A 20,910-nucleotide genomic window follows, 5' to 3' on the forward strand; every position below is an offset into this window, starting at 1 on the left:
TAACAATAAAAGGATCAATTAAGCAAGGAGCTTGACAACGCTAAATGGGGATGCACCTAACATCAGAGCTTCAAAATACATACAAAATACTCCCAGGACCGTTATTACTGACTGACACATGCAAACAGCTCTTCCAAGAATATACTGAATCACTGCCAGATTGAATAATTAAACAGTTCCCTATAAAAAATCATCTTCTCTATCAGTACCTTCTCTATCAGTACCCATCCAACCTCAAGACTCAAGTCATTGCACTCCTAGGCACAAAAACACCCTCTGTATAAAAGTCTTTCTTCATGCTTTATGGACAAAAACTCGATACAGTCAAAGGTATAGAAAGCACGACAAAGACATAAGGAGAGCACATAGGGCAAATACATTCTCAGGTAATCCAAGTGGTGCAATCTTTGGAGTGAGTCATGGAATATGAGTTCTTCATAGCAATTAAAAGTCTCTGGGATTTTCACAGGAGTGTGAGCATTACTAACCACCATGCTGGACCAACAGCAACTGAGGTGTGGTAATTATGTTCCATCCAGAGGTCCAACTGAACACAATATTGGTTCTGTGTCTTCAGGTCACACTACAGCTCCTCAGATGGAAGAACAATGGGCCCGCTTTGTCCTTACGCTTCAGAGCTATTCAGACACTAAGCCCCCCATGCTTGCAAAGCTCTGGGACACTCATATTAAAGCCTCTCGGAGTTAAAGTTTAGTGATTGATTTTTGAAAAATCTACTGGAAATTGTACCACTGAGAAATCTCAATTTAAAGTTAAGCCAATGCATAGTTTATCCTTATGTTCATATTAAGACCACAAAAGGCAGAACTGTAAATACTAAGAATCTTTGTTATTCTTTCTTAACTCTTGTTTACTTCACATAAATATAATCTACATAAATATATAGAGTTAGTTGTCAACCAAAAAACAAAAATTCCAATTACTAGTGGCCAGAAAAAAAAAAAAACAAGTTTTAGTAAAAGCATGAATCTTAATGTCAAAATTTACTTTTTGAAATGCTGTGCCCTTTTCCCTTGGAAGTAAAATCATGACTTGTAGGACAATCAGTAATAAAAAATAAAGAAACATTTAAGCTATACCTTATGCCCTTTTATTTCTAAATGAAATTAACTGAACAGGAAACAAAGGAAATCACTCAAAGCAATTAACTAATTTAATAAGGCAATTTTTAAAAAATACCTTGAGTAATTCTATCTGTTCCCTGAAGCTTTCTACCAATAACTTTGAAGTAAATACTAAGGAAATGGAAGGTCATTAGATAACTGTAGTTCATTTTTTATTTTACTATTATTATTATTTATTTATTTAATTGTATTAGTTACCAAACAGTATTTCATTAGTTTTTAATGTAGTGTTCCATAATTCATTGTTTGAGTATAACACCCAGTGCTCCTTGAAATATGGGCCCGCCTTAATACCCGTCATCAGGCTGAACCATCCTCCAAACCCCCCAAACCAAGTTTGTTTCCCAGAGCCCATAGGCTCTCATAGCTTGTCTCCCTCTCTGATTCCACCCCCTTCTTTTTTCCTTTCCTTCTCCTAATGTCTTCCATGCTATTCCTTAGGTTCCACATATAAGTGAAACTGTATGATAATTTTCTTTCTCTGCTTGAAATAATCATTTAGCATAATCTCCTCCAGTTCCAACCATGTCGATGCTAATGGTAGGTAGTCATCCTTTTTTAGAAATGAAGAGCAAATGACCAATATTCCAAATACTCTTACTTCATGAATGAAAGCCGTTTTGATTTGCCCTGATTAAATGTCCATACAAGCACTCACACTGCATAACAAACCTGTTTGGCCAGGATAAATACCTTTCAGCTACTATAGAGGATAATAATTCTGAATGAGCAAAATTTGTCTGGAATAGGAAAAGGCAGATTTGTTTACATGCCTCAAGACTATCTGAAAGGGGGCGCCTGGGTGGCTCAGTGGGTTAAGCCTCTACCTTCGGCTCAGGTCATGGTCTCAGGGTCCTGGAATCAAGTCCCACATCAGGCTCTCTGCTCAACAGGGAGCCTGATTCCTCCTCTCTCTCTCTGCCTACCTCTCTGCCTACTTGTGATCTCTGTCTGTCAAATACATAAATAAAATCTTAAAAAAAAAAAAAAAGTTGGGGGGGCACCTGTGTGGCTCAGTGGGTTAAGTCTCTGCCTTCGGCTCTGGTCATGATATCAGGGTCTTGGGATTGAGCCCCGCATCGGGCTCTCTGCTCAGCGGGGAGCCTGCTTCCCCCCTCTCTGCCTGCTTCTCCGCCTATTTGTGATCTCTCTCTTTCTGCTAAAAATAATAGTAATAATAATAATAAAATCTTAAAAAAAAAAAAAAGACTATCTGAAAGAATACTGCCCCTGAATACTCCCACCTGGAAGACATTTTGCTCAAAAACTAAAGCAACTAAGCAAAACATGCTTATAAGAAAGTTTCTATAGGCAAGAGTGAGTAACTAAAAGCAGCAAATGGAGCAGTCACCTGGATAAGCAGTTCGGATTTTCTGTGCACAAAAAAAGGCTCCCTTATAATGGCTGAATCAGGCTTATGCCTGAGCCAGTGGATTCCAAAGTGTGTTATGTGTCTATCAAGAGGGGTGGACAGCATGAGATAAACCAGTGAGATGAGGAGGAAATACTATAACTTCTTTCACTCTAAAAGCTCTATATTGTGTAATTCATGAGTTGACGGTTGACTGTACGGGAGGCAGTACAGAATAATGGAAAAAGCCAATCAAGCACCAGGAGTGGTTTAGCCACTTAACTGCCATCGACTTCGGGCAAATTACGTAATTTTGTGCCTCCATTTCTTCACCCATGAAAGTGACAAAATAATAAATCTAAACCAAAAGGTTGTTATGAAGATTAAACAGATTAATATTTATAGATCACTTAGAGCAGCACCTGGTGCAATGTAATCCACTAAATAAACATTAGCTTTATTATGTCAGCGGATCACACCCATTATGTCACATATCCTGAAAGGACATTCCTAAGGAATGCCAAAAGAAAAGTTAACTTTCAGAAGGGTTTACTGTTTCACTTTCAGAAAACCGTTAAGTTTTCCAGTTGTAGGTAAAGTAACTCACAAAGTGGACGAGTAGCTTTAAAAGATTCTGGCAGACAATTAAAGATAACATACAATCTGTGAATAGAAAGGAAACGACAGGGTTCATAGTTCTCTTGTTCTTAGTAAAAAGCTCTTGTCAGTCATTTTGAAGGAAAAATAAGACCATCTAAGTACAGAAACAAGATAGTCTAAAAATTTAAATTATCAAGGAAACTATATATTAAATATATACACTTTTCATTTATCAAAAAAAATAAGCTAAAAATAAAAAAACTATGTGACTATGACTTTATACCCTCTATCATTAATTATCAAGTTTTATCTTAGGGCGCCTGGGTGGCTCAGTAGGTTAAAGCCTCTGCCTTCAGCTCAGGTCATGATCTCAGGGTCCTGGGATAGAGCCCCGCATCGGGCTCTCTGCTCAGTAGGGAGTCTGCTTCCCCCCTCTCTCTCTGCCTGCCTCTCTGCCTGCCTCTCTGCCTACTCATAATCTCCAACTGTCAAATAAATAAATAAAATCTTAAAAAAAAAAGTTTTATCCTAAATTTAATTACTCTCCTGTCTGAAACCCTTGGGCAGATGTGTTCATAATTTAGGATTTCTGAATTTATTTTTATAAGATACTAAGTGCTGTGTCCTATATTACCGTTCTGTACTACTAACACTCCCCTGGCAGGATCTCAGGCAGCATCCCATTACCAAACACATTAATATTTCTGCAGAGAAAAGTAGAAACATTCACACTAAGTAGGGTAAATGAAGATCATAAAAAATCATTTGTGGCAACATCTATTATATATCATCTATTATATATAATATATATTTTTTCTATTTTATATATATTATATAATATATATTCTATAAAACCTATTATATATTTATATATTAAGTTGTTATTTACATACTCTCTCAAGCCCTGAAGACATATTTGGAAAAAGAGACACACATATCAAACACATACTCCATTTTTGAAAGGAACTAATAAATCAGTGGGGCAGTGGTTCACACAAGTCATGGTGGGTTCACTGGGGTCCCTGAATGATACCATCTGCCAAAAAAAGTCAACTGTCAATTTAAGTGGAAAATGAAAAGAAGAGAACAAGGTTTAGTTAGAAATGCTTAGACTAGAACACAAGAAGGCCTTGAGGTCCCTGTTGCTAGCATAAATGTCGCTGGATATCTGGAGTCAGAGCCATGGGTGGGTGGTCACACTCCTGAGGTCTCCAAGAGCATTAGCCCCTCCAGGCACTGCTTCCAGCCCTGATGTTCAGTTGTGTCAAGTTGCTGCAAGCCATAGGGAACCCCTCACCACCCTCAGCCCGGAAACACAAAGAATCACTCTGCTCTGCCTCTCTCTCCTGTCTTGTCCCTGCTGCTGTGGGGGGGGAACTCAAGTCCTTAGACAAGTAGAAAAATCTGTGGAAACCCCAATAGCTGGGAGAACCACAAAGCAGACCTCCTGCTCCCAATGTCTTTAAACCAATGACCCCAATATCTTTATTTCCCTAGGTTTGCTTCCACTAAGTTCGGTTAGATTTTCTTCTTCTAACAAGTAACGTCTTTTGAAAAGGCAAATCTATCTTAAATGATTACATTACTTTAATACAAGTTCTCTTACTACTACCAGCAGCAGCCAAATTTGCGTTCGATTTTCACTTTAATAAAACCTGTATTGAGCACCTATTCATGTGCAGGTAGGCTAAGTGGGTCAAATATCATAAATAGCTTCATGGTAGCACAAGCAGCCTTTTCACACAAAAGAGCTCTCCCCCAACCCCCGCTGTCAGGAGGATGGTGGGCTTGAGGGTGGGGGGCATAGGGAGAAAGACTTGGAACAAGCCATGACAGAAACGACTGATGCCATGCAGAGGCATGAAGGATGCTGGGCTGGCTTTACAGCAAGGGAATTTAACTAGTGTGGGGTCAAGGAAGAGTAACCCAAGTGGAGACTTGGGGGACAGGTTAATGTCAACCAGGCAAAGGCGGGTGGAGACCCCAGCCCAGAAATGGCGACTATTGGTTGGGTAGCCTGACCATAGGGGTCCTGTGGATTCTCATCCTCCTGTCAAGTGAGGTGACTGGCAAGTATTTTCTTTTTAAGATTTTATTTATTTAGGGGCACCTGGGTGGCTCAGTGGGTTAAAGCCTCTGCCTTCAGCTCAGGTCACGATCCTGGGGTCCTGGGATCGAGCCTGGCATCGGGCTCTCTGCTCTGCAGGGAGCCTGCTTCCTCCCCTCTCTCTCTGCCTGCCTCTCTGCCTACTTGTGATTTCTCTCTCTCTCTCTCTGTCAAATAAATAAAATCTTTAAAAAAAAAAAGATTTTATGTATTTAGGGGCACCTGGGTGGCTCAGTGGGTTAAAGCCTCTGCCTTCAGCTCAGGTCATAATCCCAGGGTCCTAGGATTGAGCCTCACATCGGGTTCTCTGCTCAGCATGGAGCCTGCTTCCTCCTCTCTCTGCCTGCCTCTCTGTCTACTTGTAATCTCTGTCTGTCAAATAAATAAATAAAATCTTTTTTTAAAAAAAGATTTTATTTATTGGACAGAGAGACACACAAGTAGACAGAAGGAGAGGGGGAAGCAGGCTCCCCACTGAGCAGAGAGCCTGACGTGGGGCTCGATCCCAGGACCCTGAGACCACGACCTGAGCTGAAGGCAGAGGCTTAACCCATTAAGCCACCCAGGTGCCCTGGTGACCAACAAGTATGTGCAGCCTCAGCTGACCTGAATTTTAAATAATCCCTCTGCCTGCAGTGACACAGTGAGGCGGACAGTGGCAGGATCGGAATCAATAAGGAATCTGTTGCCGTAGGTTAGCTAAGGGATGACGGAGGTTGAAACCAAGATTCAGACACCAAGGAGCCAAAACCCATGGGACTTGGTGATTTATTATTTATAGGAGGTAAGGAAGAAGAGGAAGACCGCTGGGCTTCTGCTTTGAAATGAAATGGTGGCTAAGGCCTGTACTGAGAGGCAGGATGATGAGTCTAATTACTCCGAGATGCCCAAGAGACATGTGAGGGGGGCAGCTATGCAGCAGCACTTAGATGCTGGGAAGAGATACCCACGTGGAGTGGTCAGTCTCAGAATGGTGCTCACCTAACAGGTGCATGAAGAGTGAAGAAAGTGGGGCGTCTGGGTGGCTCAGTTGGTTAAGCGACTGCCCTCAGCTCAGGTCATGATCCTGGAGTCCCCGGACCAAGTCCTGCATCAGGCTCCTTGCTCAGTGGGCGCCTGCTTCCACCTCTGACCCTGCCCCCTCTCATATGCACACTCTCTCTCTCTCTAAAAAATAAATAAAATCTTTTTTAAAAAAGTGAAAAAACAGGATCTAGTTTAAGATATGAAGTGAGCAGTTAACAGATGAGCCCAGGTGGTTGAATTGGCCGGTAAGGGAGACCATGAAGAATAGTCAAGGAAGTGGGAGGGAAGCGAGGTAAGGGTCCAGGGTGATGTCACAGGACTGAGATATTTTTAGGTATTTCAAGGCTGTTGGCCATGAGCCTGTTAAAGGACGGTTAGACGGAGGAGAGAGAGGGGATGATGATTAACAGAGGATTCCGGATAGGAGCCGAGGGACTGGGATCCACAGTGGAGGATAAGGCTGACCTTGCATTGGAGGGGTGACACTCCTTCCATGGTGACAATAAAGGAGACCAATGGATGTAGGCTTACAGACATTTTGGTGGGAGGTTGAAGGAGCTCGTTCTTGATGGCCAGGTGCCCTGGTTGGCAGGAGACGAACTCAGCTCTGAGAGTCAAGATGGGGGAGGGGCTGAGGTCTGAGGGGAGCTGCTCTTGAGAATGGGGGCAGAGCTGGTCGGGCAGCATGGAGGGTCCAGCTGAGGGGGGAGGCATAACCCACCTGGATGTGACCGTCCATGCAGCTTGTGTGCCAAAGGCGGCCAGGAGATGGCCGGATTCATGCATCAGAAGGAAAAGAGGGCAGAGGAGTTTAGGCTCTTGATAGGAGACATGTGATAGGTAGGGATGAGCCATGGAATTTAGACTGGATGGAGAGGTAAATGCAAGCCAGGAGATGACTAGGGGGTGCGGAGAAAGTCAAAGAAAATGGACTTGTAAGGTGAGGAGATGGGTGAATTTGAAGCAAGAAATACTTGGAGTTCCAGACACAGTCAGAGGCTTGGGCCCTCGGGGGGCCTGGAGCTTAGCAGGGATGAAGCTATAAGCAAACCAGACAATTTCTGCCAGATGAATCTCTTGCCAAGACCAGGCTTGCAGGAAAAGGAAAAGAACTGCAACGAGGGGCCCGGGGCATGGATGGAATTGTAATAACCCCACTTCTTTGTGATTAGATAGGGCATTACACAAAAAACGTAGAGTGTAAAGTTTGTAGAAATCTTGCTTTGAAATCTCACTTCTACAGAAACTCATTCTGGCAAAGAAGGATATAACGGGAAAGAGACACGCTCAGCGAGAGGAAGCCAGAAGCCAACCAAATACAATTTGAGATTTAGCTTTGAATTCTGCTCATACCTACCATGGATTTGCCATATGATGTAATAATATAACTTTTTAAGATAAAATGCAATAGAGGCTAAAGTTATTGGTGCCTCCTCTATGCCAGGCATTATGCTGAGAACTGTGCGCACATATTTCATTCAATTCTCACAACTCTCAGAGGTAGATGCTCCTATGATTCCTGTTTTACTAGCAGGGAAACTGAGACCTAGGCAAGTAAGCGGTGAACTGAGTCAGCTTCCCATGAGTCCTAATTTTTCAGGTAAGAGTAAGGCCATGTAGGATATTATGAGGAGTGAACCAGAAAGATGATGGTACAGTTCACAGAAACTTAAGTTCAATGAAACTCAGAAGAATAATTTTGATTGCATGGAGGCACCAGTTTGCTTTAAAAAGTTTCAAAATTTCAATACCAACCTATGTTTCTCTGAATTAGCATGCACTCCCTCTCCTTTGTGGAAAAATGGCTTCTGCTTGGAACGCCAAAGTCAAAGCAGTATTTATTCCTCCCCATGTCAAACAAAGTGCAGTTGAATACGGTTCTCCTCTCTCCCAAGGTCAGGCTGTTTTCAGCTAGCTGAATGGTCCTTTCCCCAGGGCGTCTGGGGGCCTCCTTGAAGACCGTGATCACTCCTTGGACGAAGATGCACGGTGGGGGCAAGACTGTCACCTCCACCCCGGACTCACACGTGAGTTCTGGTGCCATCACCAGTTTGTATCCAAATTTCTGGGCCAGGTCAATGGGTCCTGTGGAGGTAATGACCGAGTCTCGGCCAAACAGCTTCAGCACCACCGTGACGTAGGCTTCCGGCCCCACGGGCGCACAGCCAAACTGAAGCCACTGACCTTGAGAGAGTTCTGTCCTCTTGCTGGTTCTGATCTCCAGCGGCTGACCTGGACTTGTTCTTGCCTCGGGCAGACTGTTGGTAAAGATGACGTCCACCAAGATGTCAGGCTGGTCCTCAGGGAAGGAGCACAGTGGCTGATGGGTGAAAAGGCCCACCTGGAAGGTGCCTTCCGCCGCCTTGGACGTCCTATTCAAGTCAATGTGAAAGACGGGCCATTCGACCTTGAGAAAGGCTCTTTGCTCCCAGTGGCTGACTTGAGTGCCATTGTGGGCTACCTCCAGAGCCATCGTGAACCAGTAGTCTCCAGCCTCCTTGAAGTAGAAGCATTCAAACTCCAGTGTTCCCTGGGACTGGTTGGTCAGGAGGTATTTGGCGGTCACCGTCTGATTGGTGCTGGCCTCCAGCAACAGGACAGACACATTGCGCAGTGTCCCGTTGGCACCACCGAAACGCCGGAAATCCACAGACACCGTGTTGTTGCTTAGCGCTACATGGCCTGGCTTTTCCAAGAGGAGATGCTCGGCTTCTCCAAGAACTGAAACGAAATGGTCAGAGTCGATTTTACAAAGAGATCTCTGAGCAGCACCACCAGTGACATTGAAGAAAACAGCATTCTGCTCACAAGGAGGAGGAGTTTGACCTCGGCCAGAGAGGAGGTGCAATGATGCTGTGAGCCAATCCCGGGAGCTGGGCCCCGCGCAGTTCCCGTTCTAAAGCGGCACTGGGCCTTGGTCTTCAGCTATCGTGGGTCTCAAGATGGAAATCCATACCCCACTTCTCTCATTTTAATCTGTTAAAAAGAAAACAAGCCCCCCAGGACAGAGAACCAGGACTTAATTACAGCTTCAACCTAACCCCACAGTCCATCTCAAATTTCCTGATCTGCACTGGTGAGGTTACCTCCTTGATAAAAAAAAAACCTGAGGGCAACCTCCCAACACCCCCCCAACCCCACACACAGAAAGAAGACAGCCTGGCATGAAACATTCCTTTCTGTTCTTTTGCTACTAACTTCTTGCCCCACCCTCCTTCCTATAAAAACTTTCCATTTTGTACAGCTCCTCGGGCCATCTATGCTTGCTAGATGGGATGCTGCCCAATTCATGAATTGCTTAATTAAGCCAATTAAGTTAGATCATCAAATTCACTCAAGTGAGCTTTTTTCCCCCTTTTTAAATAAAGTATATTCTAGGGGCCTCTGGGTGGCTGAGTCTGCCTTTGGCTCTGGGCCCTGCATCATGTGGCGCTCTCTGCTCAGCGGGGAGCCTGTTTCTCCCTCTCCCTCTGCCTGCTGCCCCCCTCCCCCTGCTTGTGCTCTCTCTGTCAAATAAATAAATAAAATCTTTTTTTTTAATCATATTTTGGGGGTGCTTGGGTGGCTCAGTGGGTTAAAGCCTCTGCCTTCGGCTCAGGCCATGATCTCAGGGTCCTGGGATCGAGCCCTGCATTGGGGTTTTTTGCTCAGCAGGGAGTCTGCCTCCCTCTCTCTCTCTCTCTACCTGCCTTTCTTCCTACTTGTGATCTCTGTCTGTCAAATAAATAAATGAAATCTTAAAAAAAAAAAAAAATCATATCCTGGGGACATGTGTGGTTCAGTTGGTTAAGCATCTGCCTTCGGGTAAGGTCCTGGGATAGAGTCCTATATCAGGCTCCCTGCTCAGGGGGATCCTGGTTCTCCCTCTCCCTCTGCCCACCCCCCACCCCGTTTATGCTCTCCCTCTTACTCTCTATCTCAAATTTAAAAAAAATCACATTCTGGTGTTTAGATAATTTGGAGGAAATGGATACATAGTAACATGAGAAAACTTGATTTAAATGATGCTGTACAAACTGCTCTTGATTCCTTAAAATGGAAGACCCTAAGTATCTTCAAAGTCATCATTTTCTGATATTCAAGACAAGTACTTAAGCATTTTCACCAGTAATGGAACCAGTGCTGTTGTTTTGTACAAAGCAGAAATTTGTAGATGGATGAGAAATGTTGACACTTTATTCTGCACAGGTCGCCCAAGGGACAGAGTGAATGTTTATGACATACCCAGGCTTGTCCTTGCCAGTTTTAATTACACTGAATCCCAGACCAGCCTAGATGCGATAGATAACTTCTAGCCCACAAGCATCACTCAGTTAACATTAATCCTATCTTTTTAAAAAAGAGACCCATGAGAGCAGCTGAAGTAAAGAGTGGAAAAAACACAGACACACAGGAATCCTTGTTTCTATTTTGAACTTGATCCAAATACATATCAAAGGAGACAGAATTTGCCAGTGCAACAATCAGCTGGCCCATGGCTAGGGTAAGAAACATTTCTAGATTTAAGACACTGCATGGCTCTTTTGGCTTGGAAAATAACATGTGTAAGTATTAATTTATTATTATCTTACATAATATACACATATCATACTATATCATATATATGTCCAAAGAGCCTCAGGGTATTACTTGGGCTGGTCATCTTTAAATATACCCTTGCATGTATTCAGTTAATGATCATTAGACTCAGCATGTGGATATACTGGCACATAGAGGTATTGTTTTGTGTTTAAATAGTTCATCACATCACCCATTTCTTGTTAAAGAAGACATGAAATAAAATATATGAAACTTGGAAGGACCTGAAATGTTTGATCATCTGCCTGAAAACCATAATAGAATAAAGTTCTTTTTCTTTTTCTTTTTTTTTTCCTTTAGTCAAAACAGAAGCTGCAAGATAGTCCGTTTCGGAGGAGACGAGTTAAGGTTGAGGAAGGTAGCTGATTCTGGGGGAGCCTGTGCCTGGTTCAGAGCCCACTCAGCACCTGTTTGTAAACAGCAACCAAAGAGACTCTAACACTCACCGCAGCCCAAGGAAGGAGTTAAGACTGAGAACCAAAGTCAGGTTAATTTGAATCTCATGGGGCAGGATGGTTTTTGATGTACTTTAAGATGGAGACCACACATCACTTAGTTAACTGACAAAGCCTATGGTCGATGATAGGGATAGTGGAGGGGGAGGCAGATCAGACTCCGATTTGATGGGCAGCCGATCAATGAAAAAGACACACATGCCCAGTCAGTAGTGGAGAAAAAAGATACAATTGATGGCTTTCAGCAGCTCAGAGAGCAGGTGTGTACTGAAGAGAGAATTTGCTACTTCACTACAGAACTCCTGATTTTATAGACGAGAATACATCCTCATTTAGAAAACAGCAATGTGGGTGTACCACATTCTGGCTCCTACAGTATAGTTTTCTCTAATCTTTCAATTCCGTTCTCCCCTTTCCTTTATTATATTTAAGTAACTGATATCTCGATATAAGCATGTTGCTTAAAAAACAACTGCTAATGGTATATTTTGATCAATATCAAATGGAGAAGTGGGAAAAACCCAGGTCTAGGAAAATATTTCCTTTTCTATTAGCAGCATAGCATGTACACTCAACTTCTATGCTCTGTTTTATGCTCGTTGAACTTTTATTCTTATACTCCAGTAAGATACTTGCTTTCCACAATGACAAACATCCTTGCGGACTTTGTGAAAATGGAAAATCCTGAAGTCTTTATCATTACGAAATCCAGGAACTTTTTATAATTTTTTGTATGAGGCTCTTATACGCAGAGTGATCTGTTTTTAAGGAGGGATAAATGATATTAAGATCATTGAATCTCAGATTGATTTTCAGCAAATCAAGCATCTTCTTGCTTAAATAAACTTTTTAAAAAGAAAAGGTTGAGAGAGAAGATTCACTGGACAAAATGAACAGTATACACTCTGGTCCTTTTCTTAAAAAAAAATTTATGGTTTTTATTTATTTATTTGGCAGAGAGAGAACACAAGCAGGGGGAGAAGCAGGCTCCCTGATCAGCAGGGAACCTGATGCGGGGCTCGATTCCAGGACCCCAAGATCATGACCTGAGCCAAAGACACACGCTTAACTGGCTGAGGCACCCAGGATTCTCTATCCCTTGGATCACATTTCTTGATCAATTTGAAAACAATTTCCACTCGTAAACAATGGACTGCCTAGAAGTCTTTGAAATACTTGGCAATCATCAAAAGAAAAGTAGCAAGTTTTATAATATCAAATCTGCTCATTCAGCAGTTGTGTAAAACTCTCTGAATAATGAACTGGATTTTTAGTTGAAACAAACTGAATGAAGAAGAGTAATGGTGAGCACCTGCTATTTGCTCAGGCACTCAAGGTGTCTTGCATTTCTTATTTTATCTTCACAGCAACCCCATGATGCCAACAAGAACCTCGTCTAAGGTATACAACTGGCAAGGACTGAAATTTGGACTGGCTCCAAAGATATTCTAACAGCAAAACTCTCCAGGAGCGTGGAATCTTACAGAGAATCCCAATTTAAAAAACGTAATTTCATGTGTGTGAGTGGAGTTTAAATGTATAATACTGAAATACTAGGAAATCAGTCAAAGACAACACAACATGTTGTCTCCAGTTTGTTTAAATGAAAGCGACTTGTTTTTTATTCTTTTTAAGACTTAAAATATATTTAAAGGGAAATTTTAATCAATAAATACAGAATTTTAAGAGAACCCAGTTTAAAAAGTACCGCACTGTAGCCACTGCACCCACCCCCAGAGTCATCAACATCCATGCATTTATATAAACCTCACATTTACATTTCTTCATCGATACTGAGAGCATGAAGCATACTTACAATACTCACCATAGTCACAGAGTACCACCAACAATAGATTTGAAAAGTCTTTCAACATTTGTTTCATTCTGATTAGCAAAATCCCAGGTCTTTGGTCTCCTCATGTCCTTTCTCACATCCAAACTGTGAAATTTTTTTTCATAAACACCTGAAATTAGAATCCCAAAGAAATGATGCCTCTGTTCAATGTGATTTATAAAATAGTAATCACACTATGGCAAAACCATTCTAAGAAGTCAAACTTCATAGGTGCTACTGAAAAGAAAGTAAGGAGCACTCTAATTTTCCCTGGGGAAATGATTTGTAATTGTACGTGTCCCTTTTGTTACATTACAATGCACCTGTTAGGAATATTCAAGTGTGCTCAACACTGAAATTATCTTTGCAAAACACCAAGCCTCTTATCTTCATAACACATGCTTAAGTGGAGAGTTTGCTATTTGCTGAATTTCATCAAAGCTAAGAGCCAATCTGGATAATACATTTTCATCTGTTTATTTCCTTAGCATTTCATACCTATCCATTTGCTAAAATTCTGCCAGATTTTCATTTCGCATCCTGCTGTACAGACCAGGCTCTCTTCTACCAATGGACTTAACAACCACTGTCTTTCTTGCACAAGTGGTATGTTATCTGGATCCCTTCATTTCTTAATGCTTGGGAGCTGTATCAAAACTATCAAGCCTTTCAAAAAGATACCCAGTGTATTGCAATTAAATGTGAACTCCATGTGATACTGTCTTTCCTCTTTTAGGGGACTCCACAGAGAAAACAGATAAATAACAATTATCATCTTCAGTCAGTTTCCCAATACTTGTTGCTAAAATCAGTATGCATCGGGACATTGATGATTTTGTGCAGCTATCTTCCCAGACCACCTAAGAGGGCAGGAAAGATCTTGTTGGCCTGTGCTTCAGAATGATTTGTGGGAGGAGGTATTTAATTTGATAGGAACAGACTATTAGATTGTAGAATAAGAGTCAAAGGCACTTGCCAATTTTTCATACTAGTCTAATAAGTGAGGAGCTAATAAACATAACCAACTCTATATTTTCTTAATATACATTTTACATACCCCCATTACCCACAGTTAATATATTTTAACAATATACTATACTTCAAATAATTATGTTACATCTCTTCAGAAAAGACAGAAAATACTGGAATTAAAAGGACTGATGAAATAATCGAAAATTCAATGGAAAGAAAACTGATGTGTCTCTATTAGCTTTCTTTCAATGGGAGTTGGTTGAACAAAGGAAACACTGTATTTCCTCAAAGGGAAACAGAGATTTGAAGTGTAATTAGGCAGATGATTAGCGGGTTCCTCCCCTCTGCTCCCTAACAACAACAACAAAAAAATTCCATTTTTCTGGGATTAGGCATAGACTTGATCCAATCCTTTCCTTGAACTTGGGATGGGAAATGTAGCCAAACACAGCAGGTGAGTATCTCCCAGGCAAGCCTAGGCACTTAAGGCAATAAAATGTATCCTTTTGGGGCGCCTGGGTGGCTCAGTGGGTTAAAACCTCTGTCTTCGGCTCAGGTCATGATCCCAGGGTTCTGGGATCAAGCCCCACATTGGGCTCTCTGCTCAGCAGGGAGCCTGCTTCCTCCTCTCTCTCTCTGCTTGCCTCTCTGTCTACTTGTGATTTCTGTCTGTCAAATAAATGAATAAAATCTTAAAAAAAAAAAATAAAAAATAAAATAAAATAAAATGTATCCTTTTGAGTTTCTGATCTCAGTAATCACAGTAAGGAGAAGTAAGCATTTCCCAGCTCCCAAAAGTTGAACTGGCTTCTCCCAGATTGTTTGCTTTTCCCTGACAATCATTTTTCAAAGAAGACCAAATCACTACTGATTTTGTGATGGTAACACATTTTTCTTCTACCAATAAAACACAGAATAGTGTGATAATCTGTATTTAGAACTAAGTAGAAATATAAAATAAACCAGACTACCTAAAAATCACAATATGGCTTTTTAAAAATATTCTTAAGCTCTTGAAAATAAATGCTTAATTTTTACTAGCTCAATTACTAATTTAAAGACCTGAACAGAGTAACCCACAATGGAATGGAATGCTGGATAAAAAAGCACTATATTTGAGGAAAGTAAAAAAAAAAAAAAAAATCTCATTTTCTTCCTCCCTTCCCCTGTCTCTTTCTTTTTACCTTGTTTGTTTATTTTCTTCCAACACGTTGTTCCCAATACCAGGACTGGCTACTTACAATGTTTGGCTTGAGAATCATTTTGAGAAGATAAAAACTTAGGTCTCTTTTATGCACATTTAGAAATACTCCTCTATAGGAGTCACACATAAACATTTGCAGAAAGATTCCAAATGCATCAGCTAGAGGGTAAGAGGCAGTCAATATTCTCAGTGGCTAATGGCATCACGCCAGGCTCAGTTCCTATGTTTTTGCTGAAACCGGCTAAGATAAATCCCTACAGTGTCTTCATTGCTGCAGAAAAAGAAAAGGAATTAAGCTAAAGTCTCTTGGGACAATTGATTTATCAAATAAAAGGGAAAACAAAAGGAAGCAAAGTGATTTTGTCCCTTCTGACAAAGACAAGCTCGTGCATATCTATCTTCTACTAATATTTTTTAGCAGGAAATCCCTAGTTCCAAAGCAGCTCCTGTAAACGGGCTTTATTTATATATTCAGTGCAGTGGGCTCTGCCCTGGTCCCAGGGATTGGATGCAGCTTCCCTAGAGAGGCTGTAGGCTGCCCGCTTCTACAGCTTCCCAAAGGCCCACGAGTCAAGTTCATGCCTGGAAATCTGGCCCTGCCCAAGTCCTCAGCCCAAAGCTCTCATAAAATGAGGACCGTTTTGAACTGCTTAAACCTCATAGTTTGTACCCCAGAAAGGATTTCTCTTTGGAAAGGGACAAATTTGTTCTGAAACGCGGAGTACCCTAGGACGCTGTCCTTCAAGGATCCCCACCGTTCGGGCTCCCCGCCCGTCTGCGGGCAGCTTGTCTCTCGGCAACACCTGCGGAGCCGGGACACCGAGACGCGCAGACGGACGCTTTCTAAAGCGCTTCCCTGGGGCGAAGGCTGAGCCCCCAACCGCGAGGAACAGGGTGCAGCGCCACCCTGCACTCTCAGCCTGCCGGGAGAGTGGGGCCGGCAGGGGCCGGGGGGCATGGTCCGACCCAGCGGAGCCGCGGGGGATCCGCGCCGCACAGCAGTGCCCTAGGGGTCGGGGGTGGGGCGGCAGGCTCTTTCCTACCTCTCGGGTCTGGCAGGCGCCGGGGCCGGAGCCGGGGTGAGCGAGGCGGGGGGGTGACAAGGCGGGCAGGCGGGAGGCCTCAGGGGCGGCGAGGTAGCGTGCGGAGCATCCCGCGTCCCGGGACTACTCGCCCAGGCCGGCGGCGCTCCGCTTGGCGGCGGCCCCACCCGGGCCCGCCCCCGACGGCGCGGGGAGGACGGCCCCGGAGGGCGGGGGCCCGGCCGGCTGGCGAAATCAGCCCCGCCCGCTCTGGGCAGTGCATCTTTCCTCCCGCGCGCGGCCGGGGCCGCGGAGTGGGGAGTTGCGGGTTGGGGGGATGGGGTGGGGAGAGGGGGCCCTCGGGGGGCCGGGTACAGCCCCGACGTACACCCACGGCCCGGGCCTGGGCCCAGGGCGAGCCGCAGTCTCCCCGCGTTCCGATCCAATCACTTCTCCCCCTGGGGTCCTTTCTTCTGGGGAACCACAAAAGTGAGCCATTCGAGTGGCCTCACTGGTGGGCTGTAAACTGGGTTGCCCAAATGGCCTTGAAGAGTCTCAAAAGAGAACAGTTCGGGCAAAGCGCATCTTCGTTTAGGTTTTTCTTTCCCCGCAGCCAGAGCTGGCTAAATTTAAAAAATGACACCTTAATTCTCAAGTATTACAGTTGTCTTTTTACAAGAATACTGGAGGATAAGAGTTCCACCTTCACAGCCGTGCTTTTCGGTCCACTGTCCCGTGAATACAGTTTACCATTTGCTTTTCTTCTATACAAAACAGCCCATTTAACGGACACCACTAGTGTGCAGTAACAGAAATCAGAGCAGGAGTGGCCTCCAGAGAGCAGGTGACTGGAAAGAGGCCCCAGGGGGATGGCAGCAGATATGTTCTATTGGCTGGGGTGTTGAGTTACATGGATTTAGTATACATTTGTTAAAATGCCTCCAACTTAAGATATGTACACTTCACTGTAAATATTACCTCAATTTTTAAAACTTAAAAGTAAAGCATTTGCAGGTTTTTGAATCTATCACTTAATCTTTTAAAAGGTAATGCAATTACTCAACTATCAGTTATCAGAGGTTGGCTGAGATAATGAATTTGCTAAGCACTTATTCTGTCCAATAATTAATGCTAGCAGTACTAATTAAATCCATCCAAGGCTTTACTGACAGGAAGTATCTACTCCAACGTCCATTCATCAGTCCAAGTTGAGATATCTTTTCAAATATATGCTACAGTCCTTGGCATTTTTGAAAGCAAGAGCTCAATGTAAAGAATGGGGCTTTGGTGAAATAGGTCAATCAGAGAAACAATTATATGATCTCTCTGATATGAGGAATCTGAGAGGCAGTGTGGGGGGTGGGTGGGGGGGAGTAGGGAGGAAAGGGCACCAGGGAGGGAAACAAGCCATAAGAAACTCTTAATCTCGGGCGCCTGGGTGGCTCAGTGGGTTAAGCTGCTGCCTTCAGCTCAGGTCATGATCTCAGGGTCCAGGGATCGATCGAGTCCCGCGTTGGGCTCTCTGCTCAGCAGGGAGCCTGCTTCCTCCTCTCTCTCTGCCTGCCTCTCTGCCTACTTGTGATTTCTCTCTGCCAAATAAATAATAAATAAAATCTTAAAAAAAAAAGAAACTCTTAATCTCAGGAAACAAACAGGGTTGCTGGGCGGTGGAGGGAAAGGATAGGGTGGCTGGGTGATGGACATTAGGGAGGGTATGTGCCATGGTGAGTGTTGTGAATTGTGTTAAGACTGATGATTCATAGGACTGTACCCCTGAAACAATACATCACATATTAATTAAAAAGTGAAGAAAAAAAAAAAAAGAATGGGGCTTTGGAGTTAGAGGAAGCTAAGATTAATTCTTGCCCTACTTCAGTAACCTTGGCAAATACTTAATCGCTTCTTTCCTCCACTATAAAAGGCATAGAACAGTCGTATGGAAGTTTTATGATGATTAAATGAAACATAGAAAACAACTTGCTCTGCATTAATCTTTCAGACATGCTCTCCCTGGAAATCTACCTTTGGGACTTGGGAGGACCTAGGTAGGTAGAAGGGGTTGGATCAATGTGCTGGGACATTTTTTAAATAACAGCTGTAATTTCAATACTTGGTCATTTTTTCCCTTAATTAGAATTCTTGCCAAACTGTGTTTCTGTCTTTATTGCACACTTAAGGCATAATCTTTTCCAAAAGAAGGCGGTGTAGACATGAAGGGGGGAAAAGCTTCCATGGTCTTGGGATTAACTAAACAAGCTTCTGTCAAGGTAGCTTTAATTCTTTCTGGGTCAGCGACTGGTCTAGTAATCTTGCGCAAACTGTAAACATATTTACTATATTGCTGGTATCCTTTATATCCATGGAGAGATCCTTTACTTCCTTAGATATTGCTCTGAGAGAAAAGCTTCAACTCACTCATGATTATCAGGACTCTAGGAACAACACAGATGACCCACTTTTCACACTGTAATAACAAGATCTTACATGTGTTTCAACCTGACTTTTCTGGAGTGCTTCCCACATCGTGGATATGCCCCATGTCATGGAATTTGAATAACACAGAGTATCTCAGACAGGCTGAGCCCTGACAGGTCTGGATGAAAAGTCTCTTTGGGTGGATGGTAAAGGACAGATTTAGGTTTGGGAGTCAGTTCACGACACATTATAATCCAAAAATCACTCAAGTATTAATAGTCAACTAGGAATCTACCATGTACAATCACTGACCTAGGCCAGAAGAAATCTAAAAGATTCGGTTATGTGACAATCCTTGTACTTTAAAGAAGCCCAATTCCTCTCTTTTCTTATGGCATTAAGACAAAATATAGTTCCATAAATGAGACAGATAACATAACTATTACAGAGTTTAGAAATAGTAGAGTTACATACTGGAAACAGATTTTTCTAAAGCAGATGGAAATGCGCAAAGTCTGATTCTGTTTATTGGGCTGAAGGTGAAAGTCAATGGGGAAAAGTAAAGAAAAGGCCAAGTCTGCGCAGTGTAAGGAAATAGGCCCCAGGGATAGGAAGGGGCACGCCTCATGTTGTTCCCCTACCCAGCGCCTTCCACCTACTGACAATCTGTTGGTCCTCCTGAGCCTAGTTTATGAGGCCCTTCCTCTCCCACATGGCCTTTCCAGATCTCTCCATCGGAACTGCAGGAGCCTCCTCCTGCCTTCCCCAGCACAGTGCCCGTGCTGCTTTTGTGACAAGCACATCCTGCCATCTTCAGAGAACACTGCTCACGTGTCCATTTACCCAACTAGGCCACCCTCCTAAAGGCAGGGGTTGTATCCTATTTAACCCCCACCCCCCACACCAGTGGCCAAACAGTTCCTCACGTAGCCAATATGTACTTAAAAAAATTTTTTCTTTTCATTTAATTGAATGGGAAGTAAGGTAGGATAAATGGAGCCAGGTTATAAAGAGGTATATACATCAGAGTTCACTCATTCAGTTAATATTTATTGAATGCTTACTGTGTGCCAGGCCCTATTCTAGGGCTCTGAGGATATATCCATGAACAAACCAGATAAAACTCTCTCCCCTTGTGGAGTTCACAAGAGATGTATCATGAGGGGTGGGGTTACCATAAATTTATATAAATTCAAGCATACCTAGTGGCCAAAAAACAAAAATAAAAACAAAAGGACACACATTTAAATAGTTCAGTTACTGGTGTTATAAAAGTCTACTGATGCTATGTAGTTTTTATTGCATATTGTATATAATATATTTACTATGTTCATAATATATTCATATCTATGTATCACAGGGATTCTAATTTTAAGACTATACAGAGAACTTCATTGGCAATTTAAGAAATTTTCAGGGATCATTTTCAGCATGCTTGATTTACTTCTGACGCACAGTCTAAAAATCTAAACAGCTTGTGAGTCGTGACTCTACCATACCAAAAGGAAAACACTGAGATTACTGGGCAGAGCATGAAAATGAGGACATGACAAATCCATGTCTGCTCAGGCTAGTCTGGTTAAAGGGAACAAGAGACAGTACATTCATGTGAATACACAAGGTCAGTCAACAATGGACATCACATCAAGAATTAAAACAAAACAAAACAAAACAAAAAACCCCAAAACAGTTCATGAGCCATTTCCCATTGTTTTCTTTTTAAAAATCTAAAACAGTAAGATCTTGAGGTCATAAATAAAGAAAAAAATCTTAACATACTGGCTTATTCTCATTAAAGGTTTGTCACTTTCATATATTTTTCAAAGAGTATTTTACAAAGAACACATTAAGAAAAAAATCACTTAAAAGTTTTCCAGTAATTTTACTCTATATACATTAATTCTAATCATTTAACCCTGAAAACAATCTTTTTGTAAAATGTAAAAATATTTTTGACAGTGACTAGAAAAATTCCATTACTGTAAAGCTACAAACAAATTTATGTTCCTAAGAGCAAAGATAATAAAGCAAAAATAATTATACTAGTGATAAGCACCAAGATTAATTTTTTTTTTTGCATTTAGGGCCTGATTGGTTGTATTTAAACATAACCTCTGCAACACTTTATTTGGCAAAAAAAAAAAAAAAGGTGGGGGGGATAAAAAGTATACATACAGAGGTCTGGAAATAGTGAAGAATGC

General features: G+C 42.4%; 1 protein-coding gene and 1 pseudogene across 3 annotated transcripts in view; one reads left to right on the forward strand and one right to left on the reverse strand.

Annotated features, from left to right (window-relative positions):
• The window catches only part of LOC131814146 (mitochondrial ornithine transporter 1-like), a 395,300-nt pseudogene that overhangs the window by 222,384 nt on the left and 152,006 nt on the right, over positions 1-20,910 (forward strand).
• LOC131814140 (thrombospondin type-1 domain-containing protein 1-like) overlaps positions 1-20,910 on the reverse strand; it is a 37,714-nt gene that overhangs the window by 14,297 nt on the left and 2,507 nt on the right. Inside the window, exons 1-3 of one of the 3 annotated variants that reach the window (XM_059144869.1) lie at positions 16,316-16,490; positions 13,088-13,226; positions 7,985-8,950 (exon numbers count right to left, since the gene is read on the reverse strand). In XM_059144869.1, coding sequence (XP_059000852.1) covers positions 7,985-8,950; positions 13,088-13,145 — 1,024 coding nt within the window. In that variant the 5' untranslated portion in view covers positions 13,146-13,226; positions 16,316-16,490. Of the gene's footprint in view, positions 1-7,984; positions 8,951-13,087; positions 13,227-16,315; positions 16,491-20,910 lie in introns of those variants that run through there. The other 2 variants (XM_059144867.1, XM_059144868.1) reach the window with 2 other exon arrangements.

The sequence above is a fragment of the Mustela lutreola genome, chromosome 13, assembly GCF_030435805.1.
Source record: "Mustela lutreola isolate mMusLut2 chromosome 13, mMusLut2.pri, whole genome shotgun sequence".
Classification (NCBI taxonomy): domain Eukaryota; kingdom Metazoa; phylum Chordata; class Mammalia; order Carnivora; family Mustelidae; genus Mustela; species Mustela lutreola.